General features: G+C 42.1%; 1 protein-coding gene across 1 annotated transcript; it reads right to left on the bottom strand.

Moving 5' to 3' along the window:
* Nucleotides 1-2,425: 2,425 nt before the first annotated feature.
* LOC106485986 (ATP-binding cassette sub-family A member 10-like) lies at nucleotides 2,426-26,155 on the bottom strand. The gene is made up of 38 exons (XM_067308669.1): nucleotides 26,054-26,155; nucleotides 25,468-25,678; nucleotides 24,861-25,019; nucleotides 24,661-24,761; nucleotides 23,594-23,820; nucleotides 23,111-23,249; nucleotides 22,385-22,570; nucleotides 21,183-21,330; nucleotides 20,486-20,657; nucleotides 19,854-19,912; nucleotides 19,381-19,491; nucleotides 19,102-19,277; nucleotides 18,554-18,673; nucleotides 18,062-18,200; nucleotides 17,328-17,418; nucleotides 17,041-17,180; nucleotides 16,251-16,370; nucleotides 15,883-16,078; nucleotides 14,875-15,041; nucleotides 14,003-14,130; nucleotides 13,472-13,609; nucleotides 12,447-12,557; nucleotides 11,836-12,006; nucleotides 11,524-11,638; nucleotides 10,421-10,545; nucleotides 9,551-9,619; nucleotides 8,843-8,934; nucleotides 8,320-8,440; nucleotides 7,857-7,974; nucleotides 7,302-7,393; nucleotides 6,457-6,635; nucleotides 5,777-5,852; nucleotides 5,160-5,254; nucleotides 4,577-4,696; nucleotides 4,161-4,301; nucleotides 3,814-3,893; nucleotides 3,678-3,733; nucleotides 2,426-3,002 (listed from the first exon to the last, which is right to left on the bottom strand). The coding sequence occupies exons 1-38, from the start codon at nucleotides 26,153-26,155 to the stop codon at nucleotides 2,904-2,906; spliced, it is 4,890 nt and encodes a 1,629-aa protein (XP_067164770.1). The 3' UTR covers nucleotides 2,426-2,903.

The raw sequence follows: 26,155 nt of genomic DNA on the forward strand, positions 1-26,155 counted from the left end.
GTGTCCTCCACCAGCCAAAATACATTTTGAAGCTGAGTAGGAAACATACATAAGCAGTGATTGCAACATAGTCACCACTGCAGACCATATAAAGAAAATTAGACTTAATATTTGGACTTAATGTCATATTCAGCAGCTTCTGCTGATGTAAGAAACCAATGATAGGGTGCTTTGTGCATGTGCGTGTTAATAAACTCTTTCTGCTTTTACAGTGGGACGTTTGAAAGCCATGAAAATAGAGAAGTTTCTGCTGTGCTATTTGCTCATAAACTCATAAAGAAAAAATTATGGCTTTTTACTAGACTTTTTGACCCAAGTCAAAATCATCTGGGGGAAGTGCTCAGTGGCACATAGAGTTCCCCAGGCGATGGTTTGCAAAAAAGGAATAATCACAAATCTCAGGTCTTTCCACTTTGCCCTTTGTATAGTATGAAATTTCTTATAGGGTTTTCCTATACTATAGGTTTTCCTATAGGATGCTGCCTCCCTGCGCCCCAGGGCAGCTGCGCCGAGGGCCTCCTGCAGCGCCCGCGTGAGCAAACGGCCTGCTCCCGTGCCCGCAGCGAGCAGCGGCTCCTTGTTGCCCCCGCTGCAGACTTAGACATGGAGGACAGTGCCTGCAGAGCGTTTTTAAAATGCGGTCTGGTTATGTAGGACAAACCTCATGGTGCCAAACTGACTCACCGAGATAAGAGTCCCTTTACAGTCAGGGCAATGCCTGCACCCGGCAGTGCAGTCGGGGCTACGGACAAACACGTTGCAGCACTTCAGCGGTCTGGGTGTTTGTCCCCAGGATGCAAAGTCCCTTCCAAACTTTTGTTTTCTTTCTTTCAACCAGCACACGTGATTTTCTAACCCTTTTGGCAGCACTGTAAATGTTTAAGCTCTCCTCTAACTGACGTGGCAATACAGCTCCTTTTTGTGCTGTGACATGTCAGCTAGGACAGGCCTGCCACACACATCCGTTATGAGACGGGCCAACAAGCCTGGGTTTCAAACAGCAACCAACACATGGTTTGTTCCCACTCCAACATCTGGATTAATTGCATTGCCCCCTCATTTGGCTCAGTGCCCTCATTCTCTGCACCAGTTCAGACACCCACTGGCCCATGGCTCAAGCAATTGCATTGCTGGTTTGCTTCTAATATCAGCACTATTGGTACCAACTCCTACAAACTTTGACTGGCTTCTGACCTTAGCGATACTTTATCAACCTCCTGGGGAAATCTGAGCAACTTAATAGAGTCACTCAGAGCAAATTAAATCCAACCATGACCTCAGTGGTGCTGAGGTTCCTGTAGACCAACACCAGTTTTGACCTGAGACATTTTAATTGGTCACTGCAGAAAAAAAATGAAGCTAAACAGGTATGAAGTTAATTTTCGAAAGTGCAGTTTAACTCAGGAAGAAAGTAATGGATCTACTGTGAGATGCACAGAACAAAGGGCAGCTTTGCTTTGCAAAAAGATTAGAAAGAGATCCAGTATGCTTCCTTCCTAAAAGCTCTGTAAATGCATCAGCACCTCCAGCTTTCATGGAATGTTTCTGTGCTGTTGCCGTACCTTTTGGTGGGTTTTGGGACGTTGATTACTTTTCTGTCATAGCGTGTGCAAGAGAAGTGCCCCCCACATTAATGCTTTCTTTTTCACTTGCTTCTCCTTTCTTACCCTCTCAAAGGCTTAGTATCTGGCAGCTCCTCAGACTCCCCTCTGTTACGAAAGCTAACAGCAAAGATTGTAATGAACTGCTGAAAGGCTTCCAGGCAAGAAATGCTCCGAGTTTGATTACAAAACAGAAAATACGAGTGGTGCCTTGTGAGAACGGCTGGTTTCCAAGGAGAGGAGCTGACTGCACAAGTGACAACAGTGCAACCCAGCGTGGAGGAAGCGCAGAGGTGAGTGTGCTCAGAGCAAGACCGCAAAGAGGGTAAATACGAGTGACTACAACCGCCTGGCAAACAGTCCTGTTTATGCCACTTGCTGGACACAAGGTAGTGCCTTTTGAGTACAAGGACAGGGCAAATTTATGAGGTACTTCCCCATGCACTCTTTTGTGGTCCAATCCTTTGCAAATCAGGGACTTTCTGACCTAGACATCATTCCTATGAATTCAGAAGCACTCACTGAAAATCCAGCTTTGCTGGGAAACGACAAACTTGTGGCAGGCCCAATATCCTGGCCCAAGGATAGCTGCGGTTTGAGCAAAGAACCACAACCCTCAACTTCCTAGTTTCCGGTCATGCCACACACCCTCTGTCCCACCTCAGCCATCTCTTTCCCCACAGGAAAGAATTCAAGCTTACTTAGCTATTCCTGCTCCTGAAGGCCCAGCACAACAACAATGACATATGTGGGTGTAACCACAGTTTCTACAGAGACATTTATTGGAAGGATATAAAAATAAAATGAATAATAAAAATAGAGTGTAAATTTTAATAAGATGTATTTAATCATGTCTCAGGCAAATAGTTCCACATGTGTTACTTGGTGGGAGATGAGCCCAGAAGACTGACAGCATGGCCAGATTCCCTGATGTGCCCAGATCGACCAAGCAAAACAAAGCCTTGATCCCAGAAACAGGTTACGATCCTTCTTTCTGCACATCTTTCTGGTCCCTTTGCTTCCTAAGCCTCTGTCAGATCTGCTCTGCTTGACAACAGCTCTCACCAGCACGGGCATTATTTCATCAACCAGTCACTGGAAATATGGAGTAGGGCTCTGTGTAGGTATCTGCAGAGTTCACTTGAAACATCTTCTGAACTGGAGAGTAACCCTCAGCTCATACTCTCTCGAAAGAGAGAACCTGTTCCTCTTCTCGTTATGCTGATAATGGTAGTAAATACATGCAGTATCAAATCACTTAGGTTAATACAGAATAATTGTATAAATGAGCATCTCAGGTCTTTAACTGTCTTCCTGCTGAAGTTGTTTCCATTCAAAAGTTCCATCCAAACTTAGATCAAAATTATCCTTCTCTTGCTCTCGGGAGAGTTCCAGAAACACCTGAAATGGTCAATATAAACCTCTAATTATTTCTCTGATGCTCATTAGACACTGCAACACAGCTTTGTAGGAGGTACAGCTCTGCAACACCCACAAGAGCTATGTGAAGTAGCTTTAGGAGGTGGGGAACAGACACAGTGGCTGAGACACCTGTGCTTTCTGGTTTACCCTGCCAAGAGATGCAACAGCAGACTGCCTACAGATAGGTGTTACCCATCAGTGGATTGACATAAGTAATCCTCAACTTTGCCACAAACCTTGTACAAGCAGCGTTAATCTGCTGTTTCAGGAGCAATTAGAAAGGCCAGGCACTGGCATTTTATCTATCCATCCACCCCTCTGGACAGCAATGCAACTGTGCATTCATCTTGGGTGAGTAGAGCCAGGCACGAAACCTAGGCTTGTCCCCACCATGCCGCTTTCCAGTATGTGACGTGTTGCATTGGAAGAATAATAATTAAAAAAAAGAACAAAAACATTTTTCACCACTTAACCCCCTCTCAGAGTAATCCTCCCCCTGACACACACCATGAGTGTGCACAACAGAGCCATCACCCCACCACCCCAGGCAGTTTCTCTGAGGAGCATCCTCCTGCCGCAGCGCTGGCTCTGGCCACTCTGCAGCTTTCGATCCTGCACATCCTTTACAACATGTCTAGCTTTGAAATCACGTGCCTGAGCCAAAATATTCAAAGAGAAGCTGTACTCCTCGAGGTTGAAGGTTCTTTTGGCTGTGGAGAAATAAAAAGAGAGTTGAAATTTACCACACCGTGTTCCACCTTTTCAAAAAGTCATCATGTTTTGCTCTTACCTTCCTCTAGCTTGGAGAAAGACTGAGACAGGGGCAATGCATCTTCCATTGGGACCTTGTAGACTAGCAAAGATGGAAACCTGGAAGAAAAAGAAGTAAAGGTGACTCTTGTTCTGTATTGAGCTTCTGGGGTTAAAAGTTTAGGTCACACTATGGAGCTGGACATTTTACTTTATGGATTACAGCAAGGTTGGACCTAGTGACATTATCTAATCAAATCCCCATACGGAGACTTGGACCCATTCATCTCTCTCAACCTGAGATCCTCTATTTGGTCATTAAACTCAGCACATTTTTAGGGAGGAGGCAGTTTTGCAGCCACTGTTCATCCTGTATTTTATAGTTACCGCTCCTGACGGGCTGCACTTGGGAAAATCCTCAAAATCTCAGCATGCAGAAGATCAATGTGCTCTGGGTCCTTGACTTTAATTTCCAGTAGGTAACCTTTGCCGAACTTGTTCTTCAGGTACTGAATGGAGCCAATGCACCTGCAGAGGAGGGAGGAAGCACAGTGAACGGACAGAGATGTCAGCATGGGGGTACAATGAATCCTTTGGTACCCAACCATCTGGTCATTCCCAAAGGACACTGTACTGCTTCTCTCACTATTGCAACTAAGGGAAGTCCACAGTAATGGACTCAAGTTGGGGAGGCCAGAGGAGCACCCCTGCTGCTCCATGGACCAGAGAGGGGCAGAGACGTGCTTCCTAGCTTGGCCACGAAGGGTGAGCAGCCATGCATGCCGGCCTGCGCTGCAGCCCACCGTAGCTGCCCGGACACCATGATGGCCACCCGGTCGCACACCGCCTCCGCCTCCTCCATGTAGTGCGTTGTCAAAATTGCTCCTTGCTCCTTGTTTTTCAGTGCGGCACGAATTATTTTCCTGAGGACACAGAGGGACAAAAAAAGCCAACAATTCCTAAGTATATCAAATGCTTCTAATTATACCTTTGCTGCTCTAAATGCTTCTTCTCCTAAAATAAGTATAAAAAGATGTAACAACTTCAGACTGATGTGCGCATGACAACTCTGAAAAACATGACAGAAGTTTTTAATCTTGACTCAAGCCCTTTCATGGATTCTTCTGAAACCCACGTATAACTGTTATGAAACTAAATTGGCTACTGGGCTGAATTCACACGAGGGTTTTTCCTTCTCTTTGCACAGACTTTAAGCTAGGGAGAATCAGGAAAGCGGAGTTTCCAGAATCAGGAAAGCAGAGTTTCCAGCAAAACTGTTGGCAAGTGGCCAGTAGCACTAAGCACAGATTGGGTGAACCTCTCTCTACCTATCTTTGGGTACCTGCTCTTGGCTTCCAGCAGCGTGGTGCCCGAGGCACTACTCACCAGATGCGACGCTGCCCGTTGGGGTCCATGCCGGTCGACACCTCGTCCAGGAGCAGGACCGTGGGGTTACCCAGCATGCACACTGCAAAGCACACCTACAACAGGGAAAGATTTCTGAGCCAAATCTTCCATGTTGCCTGGAACTCTGTGTGCGCAAGCACCTCTGGGCAGCATTTAACTCCCTCTATCTACGAGAACCAGGGTTCTGATTTACAGGAAATGTGAACTCAGAAAACACTAACTTACATCACCTTCAAATTGTGTTTCCTTTATTTCCCGACACAGGAGCTGTGCCAGTTTGACACCAAACCATGCAGCTCAACCTTGTCATCCACATCTCCATAACCTGAGGTAACTCTACCTTTCACAACAACTGTAATTTAAAGAAATTAGGTAATTTGGCAAACGATCTATGGAAGAACCCCTGACACAGCGACATGATTGTCTCCAACCCGACACAGCACGGACACACGTCAAAGCCCTCCATCCTCACGTGGGAGGGAACATGAGAATCTCCCAGGTAACTTGGAGCAGAGGTATGTCCACTGCCCACCAAAGTGATTTTTCATTCATGCTATGAACATTGCAGAGCTCACTACAGGAAAAACAAAACACACCTTTCTGGTTATCCCAACAGATAATTTTGTGGTTGATTTTTTTAAATGCTCCTGAAGCTCCAGAGCATTCACTATTCTGTGGGGAAATGGAAGAAAAGAAAAAAATATGAACACTTTTATTATTCCCAACTCAGCTCCCTCATCTGAAATTCCCAAAACAGTAAGAAAAAGAAACTTTCTTCCTCCTGCCTCTTCGTTTCTGCTTATTTTCATTAAATCTTAAAATTTGTTATTATAACATAAGTGAATATTTGAAGCAAAGTGTACTGAATAGGTGACAATCTCTTTTCTAAAAATAATCATTAGCATTAATATCATTATAAAGTCATTCTACCTTGCCTGCATTAGTTGAGCAGGCAGTACTTAAGCACCTTTCTTGTAGTGCCAAACTATAAAGTCAGAGGTTTTAGAAATCCTTCTCACAGGTAAAATATTTAAGAGGATTTTAGAGGTAAATTTATCCTTACTAAATGTGCATAGATGAATGGGAAATTTTCCTGACTCACTCACTCAATCAAGGCATTTAGCACTAAGGTATTTTGGCAGCATAATTTCTTGAGTTTCTTTCAAAGGTTGTTTCTGGCCCCCCAGTGAAATCTGACGTTGTAGTTCCCTCCCCATGCCCTCGGACTGGGGGAATAAAACGTTCACTGACAACTGGAACCACCTTCCCTCCGTACCGGTTGACAGCGGCAGCTGTATCCTCCTTCCTCACCCCTTTCACGGCAGCGTAGGCCTCCAGGTGCTCTTGCACCGTGAGGTTCGGCCAGAGCGGGTCCTCCTGAGGGCAGTAACCCAGGAAAGCCGGCATGTGGTCCTGAAGGTGGGAGCTTGCTCCGTCTCTCCTCAGCATCAGCACCTGCACAACCAGGCTGTTCGCTTTGCTCTCATATAGCCTTTCCCACGTACAAGTATAAGGTTCAAAGAAAGACTATGGGCTTCAGCACGATTTAGGAAAGGAAACCCAAAGGGCGAGAGAGTGATTTTGCAACCCTCATTTACATAAATACGAACAAGGTAAATTAGGGGAGATGGATCCCTTCCAAGATTTAGTTAGGCTACTCAGGGTAAATCAGCCTCCAAAGATGCCTATTTCTCTCCACTGACTGTAGAAGTTAGGCTTTGATTTAGAATTTAGTTCAATTTCTAGCTGTTTAACATCATTTAAGATTTAAACAGGTATATAGAAGAGTTGCAAGTCCATCACCTCCATTCAGGAAATGTGCAGATGCATCACTGATTTATTTCTACTTTTTGGGCTAAAGACCATGATGTGTGGAATGAACTTATGCTTCTTCTAGTTGTTCTATTCTATTACTGCTTGTCAAAGTCAGAAGTAACTCACAATAATTTACATCAATAATTTTAACAGCATAATGCATTCGGCTAAAACCTCAATCCCTAACATTGCTTGGACTGAAAATTTTTGCTCAGCCTAGCAATATAATATAGCTATTGCTTAGCTTTGCACTTGCACTTCTCTTGCGAGTCTGTCCCTTTCCTCCAGCCTACAGGTGCCTCCTACCTGCCCAGCAGTCAGTGTCGTCTCTCCAATAATCATTTTGATAGCTGTGCTTTTACCAGCTCCATTGGGCCCCAGAAGTCCTAATACTTCTCCTGAAATCAATATGCACCATTTCTTAGTAAGACTTACCATTCAATAAATATATCAGGTGCAATCACCATAAAAAAAGAGCATGCTAATACCAAAGATCTTGTAAAAATAAAAAGCAATATAAGGACCATGCCGAGAGTCCCTAAATTACTTTTCAACTCTTTATAGCTGATCCAGTGATATGAATCTGAGCACTGATCCAGGTCACTCAAAAGCCACTGCAGAAGTGACTTGTGTAGAAGGGGTTTATGTAAGCTTAGATACTGTAGAGTCAAAGGTAACAAATATGAGGTATTCCCACTGTTCACTAATGCATCAGCCACAGACCAGACATGCCTTAACCACGAAGCAAGTAGATTTGACCTTTATGTCCTCGTTCAATAGCTGAGACTCTCTAGAGAATTAACTTTATAAATATGATCATGGTCTTTAAAATAGTCGTAGTAGAACAGTACCAGTTCTCACCTTTTTTAACACAGAAGGAGACATTTTTGGTTGCCATCTTCTTCTCCTTCTTAAAAACAGAACCAGCTTGCTTTATTTTATATTCCTTACACAGATTGCTGACAATAACAACTGATTTCTGAAAGTGAGGAGAAAGAAGAAAGAATAGCGTAATATAGTGGATACCATTAAGACTTCAGTAGTATTTTTCCCTTACAAAAGGAAAAATCCTTCTTCCAAAGATCTTTGGATTCATTTTCTAGTTCTCTGAGAATATGAGGTGCAGCAGGACACTTAACCATCCTCTTAAAAGCTTTCTTCTCTAGTCTGATGGGATCCACACAGTCCACTTGGGGGTTTGATTTTCCCAGTGAGACTAATACAGCCAGAGCACTGACTTGCCTTACTAATAACTTAATATATTTTTGCCAGCAGGCTTCTTACTAATATAAAATAAAGAGAGAAGAATAACACTTAGTTTTACCTCCTCCTGACTTGGAGATGCTATGGCATTTCTCACTGCTGTTCTTTCAGCTTTAACATCTTCATCTTCTTCTTCTAGCTCCTCGGGGTTCTGGTGGCTGGTCTCTTTTCTTGGGGAAATCCTGCAAATCCAACAGGTCCATCTTAGCATTTTATTCTTTACCTTAGTTCCCACCAATGCATTTTGGATAGACCAGGGCTGAATGTCCCTCTGGTTTAGTGTTTCTTGTGCTTTCTATTATTTATTGTAGGGCTTTCTGTATTATACAAAGCAGCAGGTTGGTATGTCCACACAATGCAGGCAACACCAAGTGGAGATACTAACAAGCTCGAAAGCCATTTAGTATTATCATAACACTGTAGTATTTAAGGGGCTATTCTGGTTATAAAAAAAATCACCAGTATTAAAAAAAAATAGGGACAAAGGCAACAATTTTTGATTAAAATGTTGTCTTCAAGGAAAAGCAGTGCAGTAGGAATTTATATCTCACATGTGCCTATGGTGCATGTGTATTTATACAAACCTAAATATTGGGTCCTTTCTCAGAACTGCTCTTCCATATTTTATCTCCAAATATCGAAGTAGAAAAATGAAACCCACAGAATGGATATAAGGCTGAAAAAAAGAGGTTGCCACATTAATAGCCTTGCCTTCCGCCCTACTATGGCTGAAGCTGAAAAGATGGTGGCAATGTTATAAAGTATGCGGGGAAAAACACAATATGTGAAAATAAAGTCCATTAACATCTAGACTCAAGGTAAATCCTGAAGACTGTGAACTCTGCTAACACTTATTAATATTGCAAAAAATATCACTGGTAAAAAGAGAAACACAATTCAGAAAATAACAGGACAGCATTAAGGCATGACCTGGGCTTATTTTGCTTTCCCTTCCCCATTTCAAAACAACAAAATTATTTTTGTATAGGTGGGTAATCTGTCATCCTGATCCACCAAGATCCTCCTTCCGTGTAAAATGAGCTCAGTTTTTTTGCCTCCCTTCCTCACAAGTGACGACGTGGCAGCAGTTAGTGCTCTCTGAATGGATGAGCTGCAATTTGGGTCTGAGCCCATCCTGAAGCTGTCAGGAGATGCTCCATCCCAGTGCGGCCGCTGATCCAACGTGAAACTTCTGTCACATTAAGCGTGGGGGAATTGTACACGTGTTTACATTTGGCATCTTTTAGGAAATGAACATTCCTAAATAAAGGTAATCTTAAATGTTTTCTTACTGCAAAGACAGCTATTAGTACGGAATTCTTTGGAGTCACATCAGTTATTTCAGGGTCTTCTACAAAAATCTGTAAGAATAAAAAAAATACACAATGAAGACCTGTGATTCTTTAGTATAATGCTGGCTAATGTTAGAACAGTTAAGTACAAACAGCAAACACTTCAGAAATATACAAAAGCTTCTGATTTACTCAAAATGTTCAAAACACAGATGAACAAATTCCAGAAAATATCACGGTGCTAAATACAAGCATCAGCTTCTCCTTTTTAGGAATACTGGTCTATCACAGGAAAACATCTGTTCTCCTCTCCTTTAGGGTCCCAATGGAGAAGAGACAGAGGGAAACAAGAAAGAAGAAGAGAGTCTCCTATTTGGACTTACACTCTTAAGTCATTTATAGCACAGAAAGATATGGTCTTGTGTGTAGCTGGAGGATTTTGCTAAATTAATAGCTGCCTTTCCAGTACCACCTCTCAGCTGAGACGGAGTAAAGCATCATGTGAGTATTCTTAATTCTCACTCTTTCTATGCAAAGTCAGAGATATAAGCTCAAATTTTCTCTTATGATTGTTCAAGCCAAGATATTTGACTTTGTATGGAAAGAATTAAGAGTGCTTACCTAATCTATAGTCATGGCTCAACTGCAAGAGAAGTAGCCCCTAGCAACAGTGAACAGCTGGAGAAATTATTTCTGTTCTGAAATGGCCATCTAATGATGCACTCTGGTGACTCGAAAAGTCCCACCAGTAAGAGAAAACTAATGACCCTTCCTAAACACAGTTTGCAATTACCATCAGATTTTGTCCTCAAGAATACATGCTTTTGTTTTATGTACAAATGCATCTCGTAGCTCAGCACCATAGCTTACCTCCTGGCAGTTGATCACGAAGCCCAGCAGTGGGTGCAGAGGGAACAAGAGAGACATGATATAGAGTGAAGTTCTAGGATCCAATGAGTAATCCATGACTCTGCCGATAACAAAAGAAACCAAACCTACCTAAAAATGAAACAAGAAGGCAACTTAGTTGACAGAAAGTATTACAGCTCTTCACCGGTGCTAAGAATTGCATGCATCAATATTTTTAGTTCCCTGTTGAGTTGCTGACAATGGGCAACAAACACAAAGGCAAGAAACACTGAGGGTTCAGGAGCTCCTCAGCAGTCTCTGCCTGAGTGAAGGCTGCTGCTTCGGATCTGCCGGAGAAACTCCTCCCCAGATGCAGGCCTGCTTTGGGCAGGAGAATGAGGTACGTGATCCCTTCCTCTTCTTTCCCAATCCTGGTTTATACCAAATATTCCACCTTCTTTGATATCAGGCTTAGGCTTTCTGTTTCTAACCCGAGGACTCGCATCTCAAAGCTTATGTCATGCAGACGTGAGGTATTGAACAGAGCGATAAATAACCTTACTGACTTCCAATCCTGCACCAGCTCAGTATGGGTCCAAGGGTTTCCCCTGTTCATGGCAGGTTAATCATAAGAGGGGGAACTATGTGGATCGCTTCATGGCTCTTCCTGGGACTGGCTGCCTTGTTCCTACTTCCACAGCTAATCACCCTCCCATGCAAGGTGGACTCCTTAAATAGGCACTTACACCCTGGTTACAAACTGGTTGAAGCTGGTTAAATAATTGACCAGAACAACAGAAATTCCCCATTGGTTTGGTTTTGAAACTTCACCATGAGCAAAACACTGGGCAGGAGAGAAAGAATTGCAGCATTTGTAATGAATGATCTAAACTGTGAAATGACTTCTCTTTTCCAGAGGGGTGAAAGCAAAGGGCTGGGGGAAAGTAGAGGGACTGACACTGAACAGGAAAAGGCGAGACCAGTTTGTTATAGGATTGCCTGCTATAAAATACATGTCTTTATCTATGTCCTGGATATACATTTGGTATTTTGACTTCTAATTCATCCTCAAGAGCTCAAAATATATTTTTGTAAACCCTATACTACATTATCTAGCCATATACTTACCACTATCAGGATAAAAGACCAAAAATCACAGTTCCATCCTTTGCGAAACAGGAAGGAGATTAAATAGATGAAGAGAACAATAGACATTCCATAGCCAAAAGTAGCCATAACCTATAAAGGAAGAGCTTTTATTAGAGAAGATGGAATGGTGTAAAGAACCAGAAACCCATGCACATCAATGTGGTTCGGTTTAAATATACATACATTAAGATCAGAGCATTCAGAAATTAATGCAATTACTGCTGAGTATAAAGGACTACAGTCCTTTCACTCCATAGTGAATCAGTGACCACCAGAATTGTATTTACCAGCAAAAAGAGGCTGCCGACGCTCCCAGAAATCTTGTTACTCATTGCGAACTGAAGCCCAAACATTGAGAAGAGAAGGAGCCAGCTCAGAGGGATGTCCACCAGTGCCTGGCCACACCAGTACGCTGAGGGCAAGAGCCCTGAAACCCGTAGCTGGGAGCGAGCTCCTGTCTATGGATGCACACAGAAAAGGGCAGCTTACTGCAGGCCCCTGGTTGACCAGTTACACCCTTGGGAACAACTCCATGGGAGTTGTTGTTGTATTGGGAACAATATAAACCAGGATTGTTTTTTTCCTGTCACCACCACAGTATTATTCATCTACTGGTTGTGTTTCTCCACTTGTGATAGAGCACAGTGACAGCGCCATGTCCTTGACCTCAAACAAGATGCCTTGTTGTCCAGGCAGCCTGGCCCTGAAACACTAATGCCTCCCCAGGACCAGCTCACCAGTCCACTTCTCTCCAACCTCAGCCTCTGCCGAATGCAAAGCTGCTTATGTCCATCTAAAGAAAAATACCTCAAACAGCATGCCACATTCAAATGGCCTAGTGACAATACAGTTGCAATCCCTTCTTCCCACCCAAGACCTGCTCCATTTCAAGGATTACCTTGTAATCCTGCAAGTAGCCCATTGCAAAGTGAGGAGGAAAACCAGGGAACAGAACCAGCATATAAACGAGGTAAAAAGAAACAAAGTAATCCCAGAATTGTGCATCTATCTGAAAATAGAAGAACAAACCATTTGTAGAAAACAGACACATCATAACAGATAGATACCACAGTTAATCTTACTGCATTTTCATGATTTAAAATACAGTACTAACACAAAATGGGATTTGATGTCAAATACTGGGGGGAGAGAGGTTTTCCCCTTAAAAGACTAAACATAGCCCTACAAAGGGCTTGCCACCTGTGAGGAGAGATGGGTAGTGTAGGTCCCACTCCCATTCCAGATTGTGATAAACTACACCTACGGATCAATTGGGCCACAGCTTGATGAACGTGACACAGAGAATAAAGGACCTCCTTCTCAGCCCTGGAGAAACCTCGCAGCCTCCCTCTCTGCTTGGCACCCCTCAAGACCCACAAGGAAAAAATTAGCATTCCCCAGATGTTCTTGCTCACTTCCCTCTCCCCTCCAGAGAAGCTGCTGCTAGTCCCAGGGACTGCCCAAAATCAGATGTGGTGCTGGTGCTGGGAGATTTCTGTCGGGAAAGGAGGAGGCCCATGAAAGTAGTAAGGAACTGTCAAGATAGAAGGTTATGGGGAATTATCTCATTTTACAACTAAAGGTTAGTCTACACAGCCTTTATTGATGGACTTGAACTCACAGCTGTCCATGATGGATTGGTCACGTCCTATCAAAGATGCTATTATGCAGCTTCTGGTCCAGAGCTGGTTTGCATCCAGCTATTTGAGAGCACAGGCAGAAGCTGTGTAGTTGTGCATGGACAATTGTTAAGTTTATCCTTAGGATCACTCCTGAAATCAACAGTGCTTGTTCCATAGCCACCGCTGATGAAGGTAGATCATTTTGTATAAACAACCTCACATGGCTTCCTCTTATTGAAACCTTAAGTAATTTTAAGAACAGTTGTTTGACACATTCTGGCTATCAGACTCTGACACTTACAGAGAAAAATGGATGACTCCAAATCCTAATACGCGCAGTGGAATTGAAAGTTCTCAGCAGAGCATTGCTAATGATGTTCACGAGCACTGGAAAACAGTTGATGGCCTCCATGTGGCATAATACACTAAACCTGTAGTTCTTCAAAGAGCAAGAAAACAAGATGAAAACCCAAAGCTTTTTTTTTTTTTTTTTTTTTTTTTTTTTTACTGCAGGGAAGCAGTAGAAACGAACATGCCAGGGGAATCCAGAGCTGAATGAATTTTGCCTATACCTCGGCTGCTAAAAAAACAAATTACCAGGTACTAAAAGTCTGTCTAACTGTATTACAAAAATAGTAAGGTTTGAGGTGGAGGACTGGAGAGATGAGGCCTCCTCTAGCATGTAGTCTACTGGTTAAAACACTTTCAAATCTTTGTACCCGTATCTTATTCAATAGGACCATCACACAGGTTCAACAGAATTGATTGTAGCATCTTGCTTAATTATTAAATTATTGGGAAGAAATGGGAGGAGGAGAAGAAAAATCCTTACCTGACCTTCTCGAGACACTGTTATAGCCCCGTTGTGTTTTAACTCCTCTGTGATATTTTCTGCACTTATAATTTCCACTGTTAGATCTTGACTCTCTAGAGTGTGGATAAAGTCTTCAATGCCTGATCCTAGCGTGCAAGCCAAAAGTGGAGGAGTCATAATATTGAACTATTAAATATTGAATGAGACTGCCTTTTTCTTTTTTTGAATCCATGATAACCAAACGAAAACAGAGAAAATCTAATGACTATGGAAGTCAGACAGCACCTATGAGGTAGGTCATTGCACTTTCTGTGTAATGAATGGATTCTGGTCTCAGCAACTGAAATTTTGCATTGTCATTTTTTTGCTGCTCTTCTTGACCTACTGCAAAATGTCATTTCCTTTCTGATGGTCTGATGAAGTAACAGTATCATACTCTAGCAAAATAACATAGAATAACACACACACATAGAAATGTCAAACGTAAAACACTGGAAGTGGACCATTCATTTGACCCAGCATCAGTGGGCCTTTACTGGAGTATGGTGCTTGCTTTCAGGATCCCACAGTTCAGAAAAACAGAAATTGTTTAGATAGAGGTCTGGATCTGGGGCATGGAATTAACTGGGGAACATCTTGGGTCCCCTTTAATCCTATTTGCTAGGATATCCCTTTTCAAGTCAGTATCTCATCAGCTGCTAAAGCAAATGGAGGCTTCAGTCACAACCCCTTTAGAATGACAATTTCTGTGATCTTCTCTCATTGAAACTTTCATCACCTCTTGTATTCTCTTCCTCCTACAACCATCTGCCCTTTCACTTATTTTTCTTGCAACAGTAAAAAACCCAAGAACAGAAAATAATGCTAATCAGCCTATTTGTTCCACACACCTGTTTTATTGAGGATGAGCAGGGTGGTAATCTCTGAGTGAGCCTTCTTGCCAAGTGGAAGAAAATACTGTGCAGATGACAGCTCCCAGGCACTTACACTCTGCCATGCAGCAATCAGGGCCATTTGCAAAACCACAGGAAGCAGAAAAACCACATAGAGCAGCAAACTACAATGAGAAAGAGATGAATAAACCTTTTGAAAACAGACATTTTGCAGACTGCATTTCTGTATTGGAAATAATATACTACGTTTAGCTTATCCAACACCTTTGCTGTTAAAAATATTTTAGCAATTTTATTTTCAGAAGTTCTAAAACCTTCCTCATTCACAAGAGTACTCAAAATTCAGCAGGAAGAGGGCCTCAAGATCTAAGCAAGTCATATTTTTAGAGTCCCCTTCAGACTTGCCTAAGACATAAGTTTTTCATAAGCCAGCATTTCCCCTCTGTTTCTTGTGCCCTGCCGGGAAATGATAGCATGCCAAACTGAAGACCAATGAGACCAAATGAGTTCAGGCACTGACAAGGTGAGAGAAGTTAAAAAAAAAACACTATAGAGGAAGTTTGAAAGTAATATTTTTTCCTCCTCTCCTTTTATACCCAAGTTTATTTTAAAATCCTCTCCCCCACCCAAAATAAAACTGTTCCTAAATGGGTCTTTTCTTCAGAAAGAAAATGGGGTTTCCCTTGCACATATCACTCCATATAGGAAAGAAAATGCACAAACTAAACGAGGTCTCAAAATTGTTAAAAATCAAGTCGTGGCTGAAAAATCAATGATTGGAGAGGCGTTTGTGTGTGAGGGAGATTTTATATTACTGGCACTGGAAAGGAAGAAATTTTCTTGTTCTCTGAGTGAAGCAGATCACCAAGATCATTCATAGCTATGACCTGATTTCAGTTACTCCAAATGTTCACTGAAATGGGGTGTGAAAACTGCAGCAACTGTGCTGTTCACATCACTTTCTGAGACTTCAGATCTGCAAAAGAGAAGCGCTTTGGTACTTACATTGACCCGAGGTTTTTCAATGAACCCTTAAGCTTTAAGAGATGAACTCGTGCCATGGCATAGACCTGCTGCCTCCAGAGAGCCATGTCACTCACAGTCGCCTCTACGATATCCGAGAGCAGCAGGGCACCCTGCTCCAGCTCATCCGGGGACCTTGTTCCTGCCTCTGCCCACTCCTCGCCAAAGACATGGTTATCTGCAGAGAGTTTTCAACGTGCACAGTTACAGTTGAGATCAGCTTTTACATTGTAATGTGTGAAAAAATAAGAGTGCCCTAAACAGCGAACTATTTGTGGCATGGCAAATGTTACTGTAAAGCAGCCTTTCTCTTTATCTGAGAAGTGTTTATTTCGGAGCCGTGATCGTACCTTCTTGATGAACTGTGGTTTCTTCCTCCAGTTTCAGGAAGACATCCTCGAGGCTTGTCATGTTAACTCCATAATTGATAACTCCCTGGTCAGAGCAACTGTCGAGACCGCTGAACAGATCTGCATGACAGAAATAATGCAAGTGCCTTCAAGGTATTCAAACACAAGCACAGATCTCTGGAGCAGACTCTGGTGCATCTGAAGTTGATCTGACTGAACCATCTCCTGGTCATAGGGAAAACGATAAAGCAATGAACTGACAGAATGCAAAGGGTTAGGAGGAAACTGCCATATTCATAATTCTTTGAAGATTTTTTCCATTTAGCAACAGAGTTTCAGACTATGTGTCCTCTGATGCAATGGGGCTAAGGGACTTTCAGCGTGAATGCAGCCGTGCATCATGAGTTACGGAGAGTGAAGGTCTTCCCACGTGCAGCAGCAAGCACAGAGCAATACAGGCTGCATGGGAAAGGCTGCATACACATTCTGGCTCTTTGCTGAGCTGAAAGAAATAAAATCAATCTTCAAATAACAACCATACACTAAGCTCTGAGGCTACTGAGTTTCCTCATCAAGGTTCACCATTACAAACAGAAGACAAGCGTTGTATATTTTGATCTTAAATGTTTGGAAGTTAAAATTGTGGGAGGGGCCGGGGGGGAATAAAATGGAACAACTATAAAAAGTCCTTACTTGACTTTCATAGAACTTCTCCTTTCCCATTTCTCTCTTTCTACATTTCTAATTACCTTTTTTCATGGCAATGCTCAATTATTTTAGTATACATTACCTGGGAATTTATTCACATTTTCCAAAGGCAGTTTATATCTCAGCTCATATTGACTGTGTCCTGAGAATATGGTGTTTGGGATGTGCCATTTAACCAGAGCTGTCACATTCTCTAAGTCACAAGACTCACTGACATGGATCCTGTTCAATTTTAAAAAGTAGATGGTTACTTTTGAACAAAAACACTGTATTTGCTAGGATGTATTAAATCAAAAGCTCAGCATACTTCCTTCATCCCTTACTCTAGAGTAAAATAATGCTACTGGTTGCTAGGACTTCTGTAGTTACCTTAAATGATAGCCAATCCCCCATTTTTTCTTCAAGAACAGAGAAGAGCCAACACACTTTAGCCTCCCATGTGAGATAAAAGCCTTGCGATCTAAAGAAACAAAAAGCCAAGAAGTTTATACTGTAGAGCAGGGATTCAAAACACTTTTGCAACTGAGCCTCATTTGAGAAGATCAATATGTTCTGCACTTTTCTGGGGCCGGTTCCCTTTCCCCCAGCCCACTACCATGGCCTTTTTGGCTTCTGCCACCCATGGAATGGATGGTGCAGTAAACACAGAAACATTCATCTCCCTGGCATGCTATCCTCAAACTCAATTCCAGCTCGAGCACGTCTGCCGGAGCTCAGTCATGTGAACTGAGAATCTTACCAGGGATACACACAGGAAAATAGCAAATATCCTAGAGAGGTTAATTCACACAACATGATTAGAGGAGAACAGATTTACAATGAACTTGGGTATAACGGGTATTGCCAGGGAAGCAGAACAAATGCCCTGCATTGCTAAGGAGAGTTTTTTATTCCCCTAGCAAGGCTAAGTCTTGCTGTCCTTATTGACCTGGAGTTTCTGTTAAAGGCAAAGATAGCAACTGCCTAGTGCTATCAGTGCCAGCAGAAACATTGTCATGCATTTAACAGGACCAGGATTTCATTCCCAGGTAGTTTGGCCTGGGGAAGGACTTCGTGCTCAAGGCTTACTCTGAAGAGAAGCTCCTGAATGAGCCCGTGCTTACCTGCGAGGATATCAGCCTCATCCATGAACTGGGTGCTGAACAGAATCACTCGCCTGCTTCTGTGCTCCTTGAGGAGGCTCCACACCTGATACCTGGAAAGGGGATCCAACCCAGCCGTCGGCTCATCCAGTAACAAAACCTACAAAAGGAAGAAATTGCCATTTGAAATCAGACATTCTTCCTGGCCAGGAGTTATTGCATGTCTTGTGGTTTTTGGTATTCTCCTGAAAACCTCAGGTCCTGGAGTCAAGAAAGGCCATCTTTTATGCAAAGGCAACAATTCTGGGACCTGTACAGTGACCAGGGAAGTATCTGTATTAAAACTAGGCCAGCAAAATCAGGTTTATGAATTTACCATCTTTGAAGTATAATCATAAGAACTTTAAAAGATACTGAAATCACGGGTGAGCTTGTAGTTAAGTATGTGCATAACATTTCAGTTAGGTTGGACCCAGCCTTCCAAATATTACACAGCTGCATCTGCTGCTTTACCTGGGGATTTCCAAGCATGGCTATTCCAACGGATAACTTTCGTTTTTGTCCACCACTCAGTTTCTCAGCTTGAGTGTCTTGAATGTTGCTGATATCCAGCAATTCCAAAATGTTTTGCACCTAGAAAAGCACAAGAAAGTCCATTTCAAGCACCAGTATTCTTTTGGTCCTTTTTTAGCCATGAAGGAGATCTGATTGCACCTGAAGGTGAAATTTCTGTGTGCGCTCACTGAGGGTGAGCTCCTACACACACTGACCCCACTGTTGGCAAGAACGGCTGCAGCAGGGCCTAGTACATCCCCCTCATCTCCTTGGGATGAGCAGAGCCATCACCTTGGTTGCACCGAGCCACCAAACTTGCCCACCCCAGCTTGCATTCTGGTTAAAGCTGGATACTTGCTTTTGTTTTTGGAAGAAACTGTCAGCTAGACCTTTCATATTTCCCAATGCAAAACAAACCTTTGCTGAAACGTGGGATTTGCCTACAGTCTAACATTTTCATCAGAGCACTGTGCAATGATGCTTTTCAGGAGAACATGCGCACTCACCTCACGCTCTACCTCTTTGGACTTGATGCCCTTGATTTCAGCAAAAGTCCATAAATTTTCTTTCACTGTTAAAACTTCAAACTGGACGTTGAATTGTGGGCAGATGCCAACCATCTCTCTAATTTCTTCCCTGTCTCCCATTTCAGATAGCTTGAAGTCGTATATGGTTGCAGAACCTGTTTACAGGAAAAAACACAATGAGGTGGAAAGAACTTTTCTTTATCCACACAGCTTTTAAATCAAGCCACCCCTCCACCATTTCACCTCTTGACATCCTACCTTCAGAAGGCAAGGTAAGTCCACTGAGCACATTTAACAGCGTCGTCTTTCCAGCCCCACTGTGACCAAGTAAGGCAGTGATCTGGCCCTCATAAATATTTAAAAATAAACCTAGAATAAAAACATTAAGTTTGGGAAAAAATGAGCTTTTACTTGCTTCTGCTCATTGTCACAGGCACCAGCAAGACAAGTCAAGAAATATAAAAACTAAGTAGAAATGATCTGTCAGAAGTGCATTAAGCAAACTGAGGGATAGAGTTTTGCAAATCTAGAGCTAAATTCATAAGAAGTTGCTCTGGATTTAGCAGAGAAGACAGAAGTACAACAACTGAAAAACAAAATATCAATTGCATCAACTAATATTTTAAATAAAATTTCAAGCTATACAATTATTGCTGTTTTACTTTGACTGAAATGTTTGCACAACTATTTTTCTTCATCTTTAACAGGAATCAATATCACAGCTTTCATACCTCTTAAGGCTTCTGTACTCTTGTCTTTCTGTTTATAAACTTTTTTAATATTGTTGAGTCTAAAAGGAAGGTAAGAAGAATATTATCTCAGGATTTCCATTACTACATTTCCCTGGTAGCCCTTCACACATTCTTATGCATCCTAATTCCCAGTGTCTTATGTCTTTTTGTGTCATTCCTGTCATTTTAAATAGACATTGAGATTCAGTAGGATTTTGCACAAACACAAATGTGTACACAAAGGGGAATATCAATATGTGGCATGCAATAACGGAGCATCAAGCCTTTCACGGACAAGGTTGAGCCCATTGCAACAGACCGCCCTTTCGCTGCCCTCCGGCTTCTCCCTGTTGTCACTAATGAACCTTTAACAAAGTCCACAGCAAAAAAAACCCAAGTGAAGGGTTTATCTGAATTTCACCACTCGTGACTGGCCTGAGTTACCTATTTATCTCATCTGCATTTTAACTCTAACTTTTCTCCATGAAATGCTTTGCAGAAGTGTCATTAATGTGAAAACTGCCCAGATAAAGCAAAACAGAACTGGTGGCAGAAGCAGGGGTGGTGTTAGTGGGAGCACTGGACCTGAGCTACCGAACTAAAACAGCGTGAATAGCAGCTCCTCTCTCAACCTGATGGCCTCCTTCCCCGTGAATTCGGGGGGCACCGGCTCTACATCATCACCGAGTAGCTCCTCGGGGCTCGCTTCAGCCTGGGGCCTCTCTCTGGTGGAGCCTCTCCTGCTCTTCACCCAGTACGAGGACTTCAGGCAGAAACAAGGGGGATCGGGGATGCCGTATTTGCCTAATAGGAAAGCGAAGAAAATGACCTGCGATCAATCAAAAACACAGTCAAAGCACTGTTCTGGATCAAACACTCAGGAGGGTCTGAAAAATACTTGGCTGCCTCAAAATTGTTACTTCGTATTGCTAAAAAGAGAGTTTGGGGAATTTTCATTAGTGTGCTTGGGATCTGGGCCAAGAAGGGCAGGTTCAGGACTATTTCTAATGAACTGTCTTTCATTCAATGAACTAAGATACTGTCCAGTACATTACAACACTGTTTTCTCACAAATAATTCTACAGCAACATAAGAATAATAAAAAACCACTAAATACTTCACCGCCTTTGATATAGGAATTACCAGTCTAGGCCAGGAGTAGGAAAGTCACTCAGCAATATAATATGTTTTTTTAGAAACCAAAGCCTATACTAGCTGACACAAACAGTGGAGCATCCTCTCATTTCCCTGAAGAGCTATTACACACAATCAACATAAATCAAAAGTATACAAGAAAAAACTATAGTTGTAAGTATACATCATACTTACCAGGCAGAACTTTATCAAAGTAGATAGCTAACAGCAGATACAAGACAGAGTCAAAGATCAGCATAATGTAAGTTGAAAATAAAAAGTATGACTCCTCCATAAGGTTAGAAAAATAGAAACCTATTCCATATTTTTCTAAATGGAAAACCTGAAATAAAGGACAAAGTAGAAGAGTTTTCAGGCTGGAAAACCATGAGCTTATCATCAAACTATAGATGCAATGGACTTGTTAACCCAGAAATCTTTCAGAAGTGCAGCACTGCCCCCCCCCCTTTTTTTTTTTTATTTCTAGTGAGAAAAATAAACAGATTTACTCCAGTTAGAGATCCTATGTTTCCATTCAGAATTTTCCAGAATAATCCAGATCAGAATTTTATAGAAATATGATATTGGATATAAGAAATACAATATTGGCACACTTACAGAATTGCGATGGTGTGTGGCATCTAATACAAAGACGTTATAATTTTACACAATGACTGATTTAAACCTATGGCAAATTTGTAGTAAACTCAGTGCATCTTCTGGTGGTGCACAATTCTCCTCTCTGACAGGAAATCAAAAGATTAAATAACTGGCTCTGACTGGAGCCAGAACGCGGCATTTGGAGCTGTCGAGATGCGACTGGTGGAAGATTGAGAAACAGAGCAGAATTACCCCAAGAGGGGATGGAAGAGGGAGAGCCATGGCAGAAAACACGAACCGTGTCTGCACAGAGTTGCTGTTGCCAGGAGGAGAATCGCTGCAGCAGGGGCAGAGAAAGGCAATGACCGAGCAGCAAAGAGCTGGCATCTCCGAGTCAACTCCGGTCTGGCCCAGGGATCAACCCCAGCAGATAATGGTGCTCTTGAGCCGTGGCCATGAGCTCTCTCTCGTTCACGTTGTGTGTGACATGGACCATGACTTCCTTTCTGTTCATCAACTACTTAAATTAGGGAATGTGGCTGAGAGGTTGGAGCCCCTCTTTGCTGCCCAACTGCAGGTCAGCTCACACTGAGATTTCTAAGCAGCACGTGGAAATAAATGAAAACTACCCGCTGAAGATCTTTTGAAATGAGGGCTATGACTTCCTATGTCTTTCTCCACCACTGAAGCACAGTAGGGTCTTTTATTGCCATTACCTGTGATAAAATGCACTCTGCCTTCACCCCAAGAGGACCCAGCTATTGAGAAAGCTCGATTAGGGAGATAACGCACCATACCTTTGCGATTCCAGCATTAAATGCAAAAGGACAAAAGAGACTGAGAAACCACTTCACAGGTTCGGAAATATTTTCTACCAGCACTGCGAGGCTTAAACATCCAAAGACAAAGGTGAAGAGGAACCCGATGGAGCTGACAATCTTAGAACTCCTTAAGAGGGAGCAGAGCAGGAAAACAAAGTGGATCTGTAAGAAATGGGAATTTTTCATTGGTAAGATGCATTTCCAACGCTACCATCCCCAACCTGAGACATGGGACATGGCAGGTGTGTGCCAAGGGTGTGCACCAGAATCACTGTGCTGAAGGGGCTGTTCTCCTTCTGAAGTGCCTCTAAGGCATATCAGCACGTACATACAGGGCCATTTCAACAACTGAAGGAACATAAATATCCTTAACTAGTAGCATTTCTACTTGCCAGGCAAACAGATCTCTGGTGAGCTGAGTCCATGTAATAAAAATACACCAGAATAGTTCTCAGTGGGTAGATCTGAGGTTTTGTTTGTAGCCAGTCTACTGCCTGCCAGATCTTCAGGCTGTAATTCAAATCACTGCCAATTATGCAATACAACTGAGTCAGAGAATCCACTCATCTATTTTTATTGGCACAACCAGGAAAAAATACAATTCTGAGTGACCGTGCAAGTGGCTCTGGAGTAATGTTTAGGCTAATCAAAATATTAATAAATTACATGGTGAGAAAATTTGGCTTTAAAACCCCAACTTACACATGCTAGGCCATACAGGAAAAACAGCAGTACGATTGCAGGAAAGCTGCTAAGGTAGAAAGCATCCTGCACAGTGACGGCTGTCAGCAGGCAGGACATGACCAACACATAGACAGCATACAGCAAACTCCAGGAGAGCCTGAAGATGGAAAGATGGTATTACAATTTTAATTAAAAATTGTTGTTCGAGCTTCATCTGCATGGGAGAACCATTTAAAATTATAATATTAAGTATTTCCCAGGATGAACTCATTCACATTCTACATAGAGTAGACAGCATGACTGACTTTAGGTGAAAATGCCCAAAGAGGAAGAATACCCCCCACTCCCCAGCTCAACCCTTATGGTTTGTCCTTAGCACTGGAGTGAACTTACAAACTCATTGAACTTGTGAACTCATTGTGCAAGTACCCAAAGGTACATTGATTTTTGGTAAATAGGTACTTTAGTTATATTACTTAGTTTTACTATTGAGGAACTCACCAAAATGCTATATCTTGTAATCCCATCATCTTCATCAGCACTTTGAGCTTCTTCTTTTCTCTTACAATATTCATTGATAAAAAATGCATGAATGAAGAGAAACACATCACTATAGTAATCATGAAATAACTGTACTCCAACGTAATTGAGGAGATGACGCTCCGGGATCTCATACGAACACCAGCAATTGATTTCATTTCTTCCCAGACGGAATGATTTACCACCCCCTAAAGGAATTCAAGGTAGAAATCTTTCATATAGTGAGGTGCAGTTTTATAATGAACCTTCTGATTCATCAGCCCCGGAATTATTTTTAACGCAGGTCTATATAAAGCATAAACAAGTACAGCAATAAGCCCTGTGGGAAGTGCTCGCCTGACTCGCTCAGCTGTCTGCTCCTCAGTCAGACTCCCTTGTAGTCTGTTGAGAGAAATAAATCCTTCATCTCATCCCGAGGTAAATATCCAAAAGCACAAATGACTCACACTGCCCAAGATCCTGTTTCTCTCCATGGGTATGAAAACAGTCTAGATGGCTGCATAGCTAGACAGAATGACCCCTACCCAGACACATTTTTGAGGTAGAATTTGGAAAGAAAGGGCAAGAAATGACAGACAGGCCTACTCTAAAAGAAAATCATCCAGCAGGCATTCATACCACCCCAGCTGGATAAGGACCCAGTTTCCAGCAGGAACTGCCTTTTCTTTGGAATCTGGGATATTCTCTACATCAAATAGTAGTATTGCATTCGGTTCACAGCCTTTAAGAGCAATTGTAATTTTGAAGAGAAACAACAGTAAACACAAATCTTCAAAGCAAAATTGAAAGCATGTTATTTTTTGCAGGGAACCTCGAGGTGGAGGAACTTCTGATTCCATCCAAGTTCCTGCTGCCACTGCCAATAATATTCCAAAAGTCTCTCAGGCATCCGAATGATTTCAGATATTTGTTCTTCCGCAGAATTTTCTGACACGCCTATCCCTTGCTATTGTCATAGAGCAATTTGTCTTTTCTAGACCAAGTGGAAAGTAAAAGGAAACACACTTCAGTTCATAAATTTGATTTACCTCTATAATAGCAGCGTTGATACTGGACTGCAGGGACAGGAAACCTTTGTACCAATACCTCGGGCTGTGACAGTATTGTTCTGAGAAATTATAACAGGTATCTGCAAGGATGAAAGGTTGATATATATGAATTACTCCAACAAAGCTATGCCTGTCCATGCCAGGCAATCATATGCTCATAAATATATGTTTTGAATTACCTATGAATCCAAAGTTCTCATTTGGAATAATCACATTCCCAGTAGGAAACCTGAGGTGATAGGAGAAGTTGTCTTTAAATACAACCCCTATAATTTTGTTATTTGAAATCCATGCTTCCTCCAGGGCTCTCTCATTTTCCACTGCCTCTAATTTTATACCTGTGGTTTATAAGAAATACATTGCAATAAGTTTCAGCAGGTCTGAAAAAGTGAGCATGGGCACTGGGTATATATTCTGCTTTTGTCAGCTTTGCAACTCCCCCTTTACAGTTCTTCTCACCCGATGAGGTACATTTGCAGTACCTTTAGATAATTCACACTTAACCAGTTGAGAAGAAGGATTCCTCAAAATAATGAACCAATGTGTCTTAATAGTATTATTCTATATAGTGAATATCTTGTAAGGCAGAGCTGCTTTTCACAGAAGCATAAGCTGAGCTCACTAGTCATTTAAATACTACTAAATACTAGAAGAAATATTTGGGAAAATGGGAGATTTGGTATGAATTTTCTCTATTGACTGAAGATACTTAAACCCATGAAAACACAACACAGGTACAATAGGTTAAATAATGACAAATCTAAATATTTAAAAGAGAAAACCTACCTATCATTATGGAGTCCAAGGCCACCTTATTCATTATCTGCCTTGTGGTCACTGTTACGGGCGTATAGGCAACAGTAACCCCAGTAGCATCATAGACAGGATCATCAAGTTGCCCAAGATAAGTGTAAGGCACTTCTGGATGGCGGCTCTTCATTGTGAACAAACCTACTATGACTATCAGAGGCAGAAAGAACAGAGACAGGATCCACTCCTAGGCAAGGGGAAAAAATGGAGAAGGGAATTTAATAACATAACAATATAAGAGAACACACTCTCTGTGGAATTAAGACATAAACAAGAAGCACTGGGTCACCCCAGCTTCTTAGAGGTGGATTAACTAAGAATGTCTTTGCACCGCGTACATCACTTCAGTGAATTACCCTGCCCAAAGAGCCCATCGGTGCTTTCATACATTACATAAATGACATAAATACAATTTCTTATAAAAGCAAAGTCTCACAAAGTCTTCATTACCAGCTGGGTTTTTTAACTTTGCAGAAAGAAATTGGGGTTTAGAGAAAGGCAGGGAATGGATGCTCTTCAGTGTTTAGCTTTTCACTGTTTTGTTTTCAGTTTTTTAACTTACCTGAAAGCTCTGCATTTTCATCCTCCATTTGATAAGCACATTCTTCCACAAGAGAATTTTTGTTTGCTGGAATATGCTCATATTTCTCTGAAGTCTCTTCAT

Source organism: Apteryx mantelli, chromosome 19 (assembly GCF_036417845.1).
Source record: "Apteryx mantelli isolate bAptMan1 chromosome 19, bAptMan1.hap1, whole genome shotgun sequence".
Taxonomy (NCBI): domain Eukaryota; kingdom Metazoa; phylum Chordata; class Aves; order Apterygiformes; family Apterygidae; genus Apteryx; species Apteryx mantelli.

Bases quoted from the DNA above. Each gene is read 5' to 3' on its own strand.
- LOC106485986 (XM_067308669.1), bottom strand. From the start codon at position 26,155: ATGAAGAGACTTCAGAGAAATATGAGCATATTCCAGCAAACAAAAATT. The intron at 16,079-16,250 runs GTACGATCACGG...AACTCTCTGCAG, and splicing joins AACCACAGTTCATCAAGAAG to ATAACCATGTCTTTGGCGAG. The intron at 11,639-11,835 runs GTAAATACAATT...CTTCCTTTATAG, and splicing joins TCGGCAGCCTCTTTTTGCTG to GTTATGGCTACTTTTGGCTA.